The 13,384-nt window shown below is 39.9% G+C and overlaps 1 protein-coding gene across 1 annotated transcript; it reads right to left on the bottom strand.

The window, feature by feature from the left end:
• Positions 1-1,214: 1,214 nt before the first annotated feature.
• Positions 1,215-13,254, bottom strand: LOC5516055 (ubiquitin thioesterase OTUB1). Its single transcript, XM_048730307.1, has 8 exons — positions 13,171-13,254; positions 11,528-11,577; positions 10,725-10,823; positions 4,501-4,619; positions 3,471-3,555; positions 3,074-3,130; positions 2,415-2,552; positions 1,215-2,104 (listed from the first exon to the last, which is right to left on the bottom strand). Exons 1-8 carry the CDS (start codon positions 13,205-13,207, stop codon positions 1,898-1,900), a joined length of 792 nt encoding a protein of 263 aa, XP_048586264.1. The 5' UTR covers positions 13,208-13,254; the 3' UTR covers positions 1,215-1,897.
• Between the last annotated feature and the right edge of the window lie 130 nt (positions 13,255-13,384).

The raw sequence follows: 13,384 nt of genomic DNA, 5'->3' as shown, positions 1-13,384 counted from the left end.
TACTAAACTAGGAACTGGAGCAGGGTGTCGCACCAATACTAAACTAGACACTGGAGCAGGGTGTGCGCACCAATACTAAACTAGACACTGGAGCAGGGTGTGCGCACCAATACTAAACTAGGAACTGGAGCAGGGTGTGCGCACCAATACTAAACTAGGAACTGGAGCAGGGTGTGCGCACCAATACCAAACTAGGCACTAGAGCAGGGTGTGCGCACCAATACTAAACTAGGCACTAGAGCAGGGTGTGCGCACCAATACTAAACTAGGAACTGGAGCAGGGTGTGCGCACCAATACTAAACTAGGCACTGGAGCGGGGTGTGCGCACCAATACTAAACTAGACACTAGAGCAGTGTGTGCACACCAATACTAAACTAGGCACTAGAGCAGGGTGTGCACACCAATACTAAACTAGACACTGGAGCAGGGTGTGTGCACCAATACTAAACTAGACACTGGAGCAGGGTGTGCGCACCAATACTAAACTAGACACTGGAGCAGGGTGTGGGCACCAATACTAAACTAGACACTGGAGCAGGGTGTGCGCACCAATACTAAACTAGGCACTGGATAGGGTGTCACACCAATACCAAACTAGGCACTAGAGCAGGGTGTGCGCACCAATACTAAACTAGACACTAGAGCAGGGTGTGGGCACCAATACTAAACTAGGCACTAGAGCAGGGTGTGCGCACCAATACTAAACTAGACCTTAGAGCAGGGTGTGCGCACCAATACTAAACTGGACACTGGAGCAGGGTGTGCGCACCAATACTAAACTAGACACTGGAGCAGGGTGTGCGCACCAATACTAAACTAGACACTAGAGCAGGGTGTGCACACCAATACTAAACTAGGAACTGGAGCAGGGTGTGCGCACCAATACTAAACTAGGCACTAGAGCAGGGTGTGCGCACCAATACCAAACTAGCCTCGCGGTTTTGTTATTTCTTTTCGTTGAAACTCCAGAGGAACTCCTTGCTACGCAGGTTAATACTACATTATGGGGCCACACCCATAACCCCCCCCCACTAAGCAAAATAATGGCATTTGAAGGAATGACTGCAAATTCTCGAGGCTAGCTTTGCAAACCAATAGGCAACACACACAGTGGTATTTCAAGGTTTCAAAGACATCCACCCCCCCCCCCCCCCCCTGTCCCACATTCAATAAAAAATTGCTGCTGCGCCCAGGTTAACACACGCAAAAATGTAGAAATGACGATACTTATAATGAACCCATCAAATGAATCCCCATTCTGTTCAGAAGTGGTGATTAACATCCTCTAGGAGGCCATGGTGCAACACAGCTTGTTCTGATTGGCTACTCATGTACATAATGTCCTTTCCTGTACATGCTGCTTTTGTAATCTCACTGGCTAGATTATAAACATGATAGGAACATCACAATTTTCTTGAATGCATACGATATAAGGAATGGTGATTGACAGCTTTTCTGTAATCCTATTGGCTTAGACAGATGTACAAGAGGTGGGCAATAGCAATACTACTGTCAGAGAAGTCATGATGATTGACAGCTGCTTCTGTAATGTCATTGGGTGGCCTGGTACAGAACATCGTAATGTCATGGTCTGTACAAAAGGGGGCCAATAGGGGTACTGCCTTTTTTAGAGCAATCATGATGATTGACAGCTGTTTCTGTAATGCCATTGGTTAGCCAGGTACAGAACATCATAATGTCCTGGTCTGTACAAAAGGGGGCCAATAGGGGTACTGCCATCCTCAGGAATGTCATGGTGATTGACAGCTGTTCTGTAATGTCATTGGGTAGCCAGATACAAAACATTGCAATGTCCTGGTCTGTACAAAAGGAGACCAATAGGGGTACTGCCTTTTTCAGAGCAATCATGATGATTGACAGCTGTTTCTGTAATGTCATTGGTTAGCCAGGTACAGAACATCATAATGTCCTGGTCTGTACAAAAGGTGTACAATAGGGGTACTGCCATCCTCAGGGAAGTCGTGGTGATTGACATCATCACCTGTTCTGTCTACATACTCCACCCGAATACACACACCCAGTGCTTCAGTGAGTCCAATGATGTGGATGTGGTCACTCTCTTTACCCATTGGTTCTACTTCCTGGAAACAAAAGAAAGACAATAAGTGAACTTAGTGTCCCTTTCTGCTTTCTGGCCAAATGTTTACCATGCTTTCATTTACAAATGGACTTAGGTAAGTAGAAAGGGAGGGTGAAGATATAATTGCTATTTTCCAACAAAATGGATTGTTCAGCTAAAATTTATCAAAGACCTGTCCCACTCTATACTACTTATGGGAGACACCGCTACCCATCCATTGGACTATTAGTATCCTATTACTATACAAGCAATAACCATAATCTAAGATTAAAGATTACTTAACATCACATAATCATAGGGTTTTACAGTACCTGGTTGCAGAATTCCTTGACCGTTCTTTCTCCCTCAATAAAGTTTTCAAAGAACACAGCATTCCTTTGTAGCTGAGCTGAGGTTAGCAGACGGAGATACACCACAAGATAGTTTGAGATTCCCTCATCTTGAAATTTCTGTTGAAAAAAAAGTGACTTATCACAAAAAAAAAAAATGAGGCAGTGTTGCCTAAAAATATTTTAGTTGACACTAAGCTGATAAAAAAAAATTATTCGAATGACTACATCAAGCCACCCTTTTTTCGCAAAATTTTACAAAAACAGAATTAAATGGCAAGGAAACAAGGCAAGCAAAGCACTGAAATTCAGAATTCAGACCTACAATGAAGGAGTGTGAATGCACTATAAATATAGGCTTGTTATCATTATGTTTACCTGTATAAGATAGGCTTATCATTGTTATATTCACCTGTATGAGATGGGCTAATTATCGTTATGTTTACCTGTATAAGATGGGCTAATCATCGTTATGTTTACCTAGATAGATAGGCTAATTATCGCTATGTTTACAGTACCTGGATAAAATAGGCTAAATATTGTTATGTTTACCTAGATAAGATAGGCTAATCATCGTTATATGTTTACCTGGATAAGCTGGTCCTCGGTTGCATTGTTTCCTATCATATCGTTTTGTTTACCTGGATAAGCTGGTCCTCAGTTGCGTTGTTTCCCATCATATCCAGGACCTCCATAAACTGAAAGAACATGTTTCATTATAAAAAGGTAGCACCACCTGTGATGCCATTCAGATCTAACATGAATTACATGAGGCTTAATGCTACTATTTAGGCAAGGTTAGACTAACAACATGGTGCGCTTGGGGGATCTAATGGCTAAGTCTAAGTTTCCCTCCTCCCATCCTACCCCAGATGGGTATCAAGTTACGTATATAGTATTCCACTGAACAACATTGTGACAGGTGGTTCCAAGGGTGGGGCAATGATATGGTTGCCATGGTTAACAAGTGCGGAATCTCCAACTGGGCACCCACCCACCCACTCATTGATGAGTTTTAATTTAGGTTATCTAACATACCACTTCATGGAAGTCTTCGATTGTAAAAGCAGGGAAGTTAAGCTCCACAAGCTCATCTTTACTCCTAGCAGCTAGATCTTTAAATCTGTAAAACAGTTTATTGAAGATATTGGGTAAGATTCCATCTAAAGCTTGGGGATTGTTCTAAAAAGACTTTTTTAAGCTTCATTCCACAATTTCTGTATATATTATTATAGAGTTTCATCTAGAGTAAAGCTGGATCACGTTTTAGGTGAATGATAGCAAAAACAATAAGGTGATTACAATAAGGACACAGAAAGAGGGCTATGCTGAACAACTTTGACCAATCAGATTCGGCTTAAACACCGTAACAATTTTTAAAAGAAAAGTTCAACCAATAAGCAACGCCGGATGTTGTTTATCAGTTGTTTTTTACGAGTAATCAGGCTGCTTTCCCACGGTCGACTACACGTACAAGAAACGTATGGCATTTCTCATTGGCTGAACTTTTTTTCAAAATGTGCACGGTGTTCAAGCCTAATCTGATTGCTCAAAGTTGTTCAACATGGCTAGTGCCGCTGCTTTTATTAACGTTTCAAACAATAGAACTTCTAGTTTTAGATCAAATAACAACATGACCCTTAGATGCACCATCAAGTCAACAAATTCTTAGGAAGATCGTGCATTTCCAGTCGCTGCGCCCCGTCTGTGGAATAGTCTCCCGTGTGAAGTAAGATGCACAAATTCTATATAGTTTTAAAAAGGCACTTAAGACATTTTGATTTAAAGAAGCATTTAATTTATAACTAATTTATTTTTTCTTATATTTTATTCATAGCTCTATTTCAATTATATTATCATAGTTTTATCATAGTTTGCCACTAGTTTTATTTTTTACTCGATAGTTCGCTATTAGTTTTATTTTTTACTCGACAAGGAGGGGTGCCCTTGGCTTTTTTTCTCGGGAGAGGGGAGAGAGAGGAGGGAGAGGAGGCCTACCTTTTCTCGGGAGAGGGGAGGGAGAGGAGGCCTACCTTTTCTCGGGAGAGGGGAGGGAGAGGAGGCCTACCTTTGATATTCTTTTTCATCTGTTAATAGTTTTTCAAAATAGCTGAATCCAAAGGCACGGAAGAAGCAGTTCCCATCTCCCCTTGTCCTCCTCACATGGGAATACTGGGCGGACAAGCTCTGTCAGATTAAAAGTTTACTTTGAACTCCTCTTATTACTTATATAAACCTTTTTCAAAGAAGGTTGTTAGTGCAAATTGCAAATTGCAATTGAAAAATGTCAGTTCTATGACTGAAAGGACCCATGAATCCCAATTTATTTACTAAATTCAAAAACATATAGATACTGTAAAACATATGACTTCCCATTAAATGTAATTAATTTATGGTTCTGACATCTCTAGAGTTTATTTACCACATAATTTTCACAAATAATCAATACCCAATAGCACCTTTCGGTCGTAAAACTGCCACTTGGCATTTGCCACTCGCCATTTGCACCGACAACGTTAATTGAAATAGGTGTATGTTATACATGTATATGATGATCATCATTTCAGTATTGTATTATACTTGAAAAAGCTGAGTATGCTGCCCATTTCAATAACAATTGAATTATTACTACTATAGAATTATTACTACTGAGTATGTCATCCAGCTCATGATTTTTCCTGTTTCGGGAGTAGAGCTTATTCAAGATAAGGTTCAAGTATTTTTAAGGCAGTCAAAAGAGAGAAACATACATGTCAATAGTGTGGATACCCTGCTAAAAAACAGGATCATCTTATACTGCTGTTCACTAAGAATACATAGACTGTTACTGCAAGTTTCATTTAGAGTGTGTAGGATTTTTAGTCATAGTTTGTAGGCATCAGACTATGTAGGCATCATGTATGTAGGCATCATGTATGTAGGCATCATGTATGTAGGCATCATGTATGTAGGCATCATGTATTTAGGCATCATGTATGTAGGCATCAGACTATGTAGACATCAGACTATGTAGGCATCATGTATGTAGGCATCAGACTATGTAGGCATCATGTATGTAGGCATCAGACTATGTAGGCACCATGTATGTAGACATCGTGTATGTAGGCATCATGTATGTAGACATCAGACTATGTAGGCATCATGTATGTAGGCATCAGACTATGTAGGCATCATGTATGTAGGCATCATGTATGTAGACATCAGACTATGTAGGCATCAGACTATGTAGGCATCAGACTATGTAGGCATCAGACTATGTAGACATCAGACTATGTAGGCATCATGTATGTAGGCATCATGTATGTAGACATCAGACTATGTAGGCATCATGTATGTAGGCATCATGTATGTAGGCATCGTGTATGTAGGCATCATGTATGTAGGCATCATGTATGTAGGCATCATGTATTTAGGCATCATGTATGTAGGCATCAGACTATGTAGACATCAGACTATGTAGGCATCATGTATGTAGACATCATGTATGTAGGCATCATGTATGTAGGCATCAGACTATGTAGGCATCAGACTATGTAGGCATCAGACTATGTAGGCATCATGTATGTAGGCATCATGTATGTAGGCATCATGTATGTAGGCATCATGTATGTAGACATCAGACTATGTAGGCATCATGTATGTAGGCATCATGACGTATGTAGGCATCACGTATGTAGGCATCATGTACGTAGGCATCATGACGTATGTAGGCATCATGACGTATGTAGGCATCATGACGTATGTAGGCATCATGACGTATGTAGGCATCATGACGTATGTAGGCATCATGACGTATGTAGGCATCATGACGTATGTAGGCATCATGACGTATGTAGGCATCATGTATGTAGGCATCATGTATGTAGACATCAGACTATGTAGACATCAGACTATGTAGGCATCATGTATGTAGACATCAGACTATGTAGGCATCATGTATGTAGGCATCATGTATGTAGGCATCATGTATGTAGGCATCATGTATGTAGGCATCATGTATGTAGACATCAGACTATGTAGGCATCATGTATGTAGGCATCATGTATGTAGGCATCATGTATGTAGGCATCATGTATGTGGGCATCATGTATGTGGGCATCATGTATGTGGGCATCATGTATGTGGGCATCATGTATGTGGGCATCATGTATGTGGGCATCATGACGTATGTAGGCATCATGACGTATGTAGGCATCATGACGTATGTAGGCATCATGACGTATGTAGGCATCATGACGTATGTAGGCATCATGACGTATGTAGGCATCATGACGTATGTAGGCATCATGACGTATGTAGGCATCATGACGTATGTAGGCATCATGACGTATGTAGGCATCATGACGTATGTAGGCATCATGACGTATGTAGGCATCATGACGTATGTAGGCATCATGACGTATGTAGGCATCATGTATGTAGGCATCATGTATGTAGGCATCATGACGTATGTAGGCATCATGACGTATGTAGGCATCATGACGTATGTAGGCATCATGATGTATGTAGGCATCATGACGTATGTAGGCATCATGACGTATGTAGGCATCATGACGAATGTAGGCATCATGACGTATGTAGGCATCATGCATGTAGGCATCATGTATGTAGGCATCATGTATGTAGGCATCATGTATGTAGGCATCATGACGTATGTAGGCATCATGACGTATGTAGGCATCATGACGTATGTAGGCATCATGTATGTAGGCATCATGACGTATGTAGGCATCATGACGTATGTAGGCATCATGTATGTAGGCATCATGTATGTAGGCATCATGTATGTAGGCATCATGTATGTAGGCATCAGACTATGTAGGCATCATGTATGTAGGCATCAGACTATGTAGGCATCATGTATGTAGGCATCATGTATGTAGACATCAGACTATGTAGAAACCATGTATGTAGGCATCATGTATGTAGGCATCATGTATGTAGGCATCAGACTATGTAGGCATCATGTATGTAGGCATCATGTATGCAGGCATCATGTATGCAGGCATCATGTATGCAGGCATCATGTATGCAGGCATCATGTATGTAGGCATCATGTATGTAGGCATCATGTATGTAGGCATCATGTATGTAGGCATCATGTATGTAGGCATCATGTATGTAGGCATCATGTATGTAGGCATCATGTATGTAGGCATCATGTATGTAGGCATCATGTATGTAGGCATCATGTATGTAGGCATCATGTATGTAGGCATCATGTATGTAGACATCAGACTATGTAGGCATCATGTATGTAGGCATCATGTATGTAGGCATCATGTATGTAGGCATCATGTATGTAGACATCAGACTATGTAGGCATCAGACTATGTAGGCATCATGACGTATGTAGGCATCATGTATGTAGGCATCATGTATGTAGGCATCGGACTATGTAGACATCAGACTATGTAGGCATCATGTATGTAGGCATCATGTATGTAGGCATCATGTATGTAGGCATCATGTATGTAGACATCAGACTATGTAGGCATCAGACTATGTAGGCATCATGACGTATGTAGGCATCATGTATGTAGGCATCATGTATGTAGACATCATGTATGTAGACATCAGACTATGTAGGCATCATGTATGTAGGCATCATGTATGTAGGCATCATGTATGTAGGCATCATGTATGTAGGCATCATGTATGTAGGCATCAGACTATGTAAGCATCATGTATGTAGACATCATGTATGTAGACATCAGACTATGTAGGTATCATGTATGTAGGCATCATGTATGTAGGCATCATGTATGTAGACATCAGACTATGTAGGCATCATGTATGTAGGCATCATGTATGTAGACATCATGTATGTAGGCATCATGTATGTAGGCATCATGTATGTAGGCATCATGTATGTAGGCATCATGTATGTAGGCATCATGTATGTAGACATCATGTATGTAGGCATCATGTATGTAGGCATCATGTATGTAGGCATCATGTATGTAGGCATCATGTATGTAGGCATCATGTATGTAGGCATCATGTATGTAGGCATCATGTATGTAGGCATCATGTATGTAGGCATCATGTATGTAGACATCAGACTATGTAGGCATCATGTATGTAGGCATCATGCATGTAGGCATCATGTATGTAGGCATCATGTATGTAGACATCAGACTATGTAGGCATCATGTATGTAGGCATCATGTATGTAGGCATCATGTATGTAGACATCAGACTATGTAGGCATCATGTATGTAGGCATCATGTATGTAGGCATCATGTATGCAGGCATCATGTATGTAGGCATCATGTATGTAGACATCAGACTATGTAGGCATCATGTATGTAGGCATCATGTATGTAGGCATCAGACTATGTAGGCATCATGTATGTAGGCATCATGTATGTAGGCATCATGTATGTAGGCATCAGACTATGTAGGCATCATGTATGTAGGCATCATGTATGTAGACATCAGACTATGTAGGCATCATGTATGTAGGCATCATGTATGTAGGCATCATGTATGTAGACATCATGTATGTAGACATCAGACTATGTAGGCATCATGCATGTAGACATCAGACTATGTAGGCATCATGTATGTAGGCATCAGACTATGTAGGCATCATGTATGTAGGCATCATGTATGTAGGCATCATGTATGTAGACATCAGACTATGTAGGCATCATGTATGTAGGCATCATGTATGTAGGCATCATGTATGTAGGCATCATGTATGTAGACATCAGACTATGTAGGCATCATGTATGTAGGCATCATGTATGTAGGCATCATGTATGTAGGCATCATGTATGTAGGCATCATGTATGTAGGCATCATGTATGTAGGCATCAGACTATGTAGGCATCATGTATGTAGGCATCATGTATGTAGGCATCATGTATGTAGGCATCATGACGTTTGTAGGCATCATGACGTTTGTAGGCATCATGTATGTAGGCATCATGTATGTAGGCATCATGTATGTAGGCATCATGTATGTAGGCATCATGTATGTAGGCATCATGTATGCAGGCATCATGTATGTAGGCATCATGTATGTAGGCATCATGTATGTAGGCATCATGTATGTAGGCATCATGTATGTAGGCATCATGTATGTAGGCATCATGTATGTAGGCATCATGTATGTAGGCATCATGTATGTAGGCATCATGTATGTAGGCATCAGACTATGTAGGCATCATGTATGTAGGCATCATGTATGTAGGCATCATGTATGTAGACATCAGACTATGTAGGCATCATGTATGTAGGCATCATGTATGTAGGCATCATGTATGTAGGCATCAGACTATGTAAGCATCATGTATGTAGACATCATGTATGTAGACATCAGACTATGTAGGCATCATGTATGTAGGCATCATGCATGTAGACATCAGACTATGTAGGCATCATGTATGTAGGCATCATGTATGTAGACATCATGTATGTAGGCATCATGTATGTAGGCATCATGTATGTAGGCATCATGTATGTAGGCATCATGTATGTAGGCATCATGACGTATGTAGGCATCATGACGTATGTAGGCATCATGACGTATGTAGGCATCATGACGTATGTAGGCATCATGTATGTAGGCATCATGTATGTAGGCATCATGTATGTAGGCATCAGACTATGTAGGCATCATGTATGTAGGCATCATGTATGTAGACATCAGACTATGTAGGCATCATGTATGTAGACATCAGACTATGTAGGCATCATGTATGTAGGCATCATGTATGTAGGCATCATGTATGTAGACATCAGATTATGTAGGCATCATGTATGTAGGCATCATGTATGTAGGCATCATGTATGTAGGCATCATGTATGTAGGCATCATGTTTGTAGGCATCATGTATGTAGGCATCATGTATGTAGACATCAGACTATGTAGGCATCATGTATGTAGGCATCAGACTATGTAGGCATCATGTATGTAGGCATCATGTATGTAGGCATCTTGTATGTAGGCATCAGACTATGTAGGCATCATGTATGTAGGCATCATGTATGTAGGCATCGTGTATGTAGGCATCATGTATGTAGGCATCATGTATGTAGACATCAGACTATGTAGGCATCATGTATGTAGGCATCATGTATGTAGGCATTATGTATGTAAGCATCATGTATGTAGACATCAGACTATGTAGGCATCATGTATGTAGGCATCATGTATGTAGGCATCATGTACGGAGAGCAATAGCTGGGATCTTTTGATATACAAGTTTATTAGGGTATGGTTATTTTCAAGTCTCCTTGCAAATATGCAAGTGGCTGACGGACAATCTTCCAGTACTCACCAGGATCTTGGCTTGGTAGACATGATCATCCTGGGAGTACTCATTTAACAGGCTTTGCAAGTCTTCTCTTTCACTCACTAGCGTTTGGGCATCTGCAATCTGATAGGAACCCAACAAGAAAATTAAAACAATTTTGTATTTATCTTATTTGAGTGTCAAATGAAAAATATGGAAAGGAATCTTAGCTGTGTGCTCCATTATATTAACATCAGAAAGAGCCGCCAGCTTATGTCTAGATGTCAATTTTATTCATTGAATCCTGACTACAGGCACCGGGTTGAAATGAGAAAGACAAGGTTGATACAAAGTGCTGGCAAAAGTACAATTTCCTTGGGGGATGCAGAGATCTAAGAAGTGCATTAACAAATGCAGCCATCAGGGAATAGATGTGGGTTGAACTTAGGAGTGAAGGCGTAAGATCAAAGTCTGCGACAGGAGGAGTTTCCATATAAGTAGACAGGGTGATTTTCCTATCTTCTAGGGTATAAAATTCTACTAACTACTATCCCTTAGGGGGTGCTTAAAAATTATTCCTTTTACTGTTATTCCTATAGGGGGGCACATGCTAGAGGAGCACCCTCCTGTATGCATAAGCTGGACATGGACCTTGTCAGAAAAGAAATGTGATTGAAAGGTTCAATAAATTTCAGGGAAAATTATGTTTGTTTAAGTTGGTAACTCTTAGGTTAGAAACTGCTTCGACCCCGCCAAATATGCTATTTCGTAGGAGAATGAATTGTTGTTGACCACATTTAAAGTGCTATCGCTTAGGGTTAAAATTGATTTTGCTGACAATCTCCTACCTCTTTTTGGATTCCATCAACTTGTGCCATGATTGCTTCATCATAATTAACTATACATACAATCATACAATAAGACAAAACATAAGATAAGTTGTGATTGTATTACTAGCCTGATTCATTGGATGCCTTGATGTCTAAAGATCAATTTATTTCTATTTGAATGAAAATAAAGTTGTTCTTGTTTATAACAGCAATGTTATCAAATATGTGTGTCATCTCCAGGTTTTTACAGCTCTCAGTTTTTTACAGCTGTGGTAATTAAGTGTTAGCAGGGGAGAGGCGAAGATGGGAAAAGTAGAGGTGTGTTCTCTAAATGAGGCAAAAATAAAGCGATTATTTTTATTTTAAAGAATAGGTGATGTCCAACCTTCATTATTGCGCAAACTAAAGAGGGGCAGCATCTATTTTTCATGAGTCTGTAGCCATAGTCTCTAAAGAAGCCTTGCGATTTTTCTCTCTGATAAGGTAATGGTACCTATTGGACACTATTGGACACTAAAATATCTCGCGTACTAAACACAATTGAATCATAGGTTTTACAGCTAGAAATAATTGACTATTAAACATTATAATTTGATCTAGATAACGAAAATTGGTTGGATGAATTCGTTAGAAAACAATCGTTAGCAAGAAGTGTTGTGAAGCCCTATTATCGGATGATCTTACCTATTATGGTACAGCAGGTTTTACATAAAAAAGTCACGGGAAAATCATGCTTCATTTTCAATAAAATGCAGCAGGCAGTAATTGTTGACTAATGTACTTTGCAAAAGTCACGATAGAGACTCTTTCTCTGCTGTAGCAAGCGATTAAAAAAAATGCATCACACGCGTGACAAACTGCACGGTGAAATGTGCTTTCGCTTGGCGATCGCTTAAATTTACATTGAATTTCTTGGCATTTGCACAGCTGTCCGATAATAGGGCACCGAAGATAGGTACAAACAATTTGAGCGTCTACAGAAACAGAGGCCAGCACCCTGGGAGATCAACAACAAAATGGCGGATTTGCTGAGCGACTTCCATCACGATCGGTAAATCTTCTTGTATTCAAGTCAAAGAGAGGATTTCAATCGCCATTTTGCAGTGCATGAGAGTAAATAATTTCTAGTTTTGTTGAACAATAAACACTCGTAAAAACCTTCAGAATACATGTTTTCTGAATGTTGTTTCTAAGACTTGATGGGTCATTTTTGGCTGTGTTTTCCTATTGTTCGAGATATTTACGACCTTTTCTACGAGTGTCCTATAATAGGGCACTGTCCGATAATAGGTACCACTACCTTAATTTAAAGTGAAATTAATATTTTTGTGGCGCCTCATGTCTCAGTCTAGGTTAACATTGCCCTCCAAAAACAATTCAAGCAAATAATTTAAAGAATATAATTATAATATATTCCTTTTAATTATGAAGAAGAATTCAAAAGCAGAAAGAAACTAAGTACTTGTCCGTGTAAAAATATGCGTTCACTCATTCATTTCTTATTCACTTCTCGGAACAGACGGCCACAAAATCTCATTTCTGCTAAAAAAATCTGGCTGATATTAACCAAGACATGTTTCTACAGCGTTTCTATTATGTTAAATGGTGCTAAAAAGTACAATACTGTCGTTATGTATAACGATCCTTGATTTTTCTCTCACCTTCCGAACTGTAATGGCTACCACCGGCCGCCGCCATCTTGGAATTGGCGCAGCTAGTCCTAGTCCTTCACGAGAAATAACAAAGATATCCCATTTTGAGATAATGCGTTCATTTTTCTATTTCACTTTTTTAATATCACAGGTTCTCATTTACTTCTTCGCAATAACAGGGACATCAAGTATGTTTAATATTTCCTAAATTTTAATTTCAATC

Source organism: Nematostella vectensis, chromosome 7 (assembly GCF_932526225.1).
Source record: "Nematostella vectensis chromosome 7, jaNemVect1.1, whole genome shotgun sequence".
In the NCBI taxonomy this organism is placed as follows: domain Eukaryota; kingdom Metazoa; phylum Cnidaria; class Anthozoa; order Actiniaria; family Edwardsiidae; genus Nematostella; species Nematostella vectensis.
Note: the sequence above shows the minus strand (reverse complement) of the source record. Positions and strands in the feature narration are given on the sequence as shown.

What these genes read in the sequence shown, in the direction of transcription:
- LOC5516055 (XM_048730307.1), bottom strand. Translation starts at nt 13,207, where the DNA reads ATGGCGGCGGCCGGTGGTAGCCATTACAGTTCGGAAG. An exon ending in TTGATGGAATCCAAAAAGAG is followed by an intron (nt 10,824 to 11,527) that starts GTAGGAGATTGT and finishes GGTTCCTATCAG; the next exon opens with ATTGCAGATGCCCAAACGCT. An exon ending in CTGAGGACCAGCTTATCCAG is followed by an intron (nt 2,553 to 3,073) that starts GTAAACAAAACG and finishes TTTTTTCAACAG; the next exon opens with AAATTTCAAGATGAGGGAAT.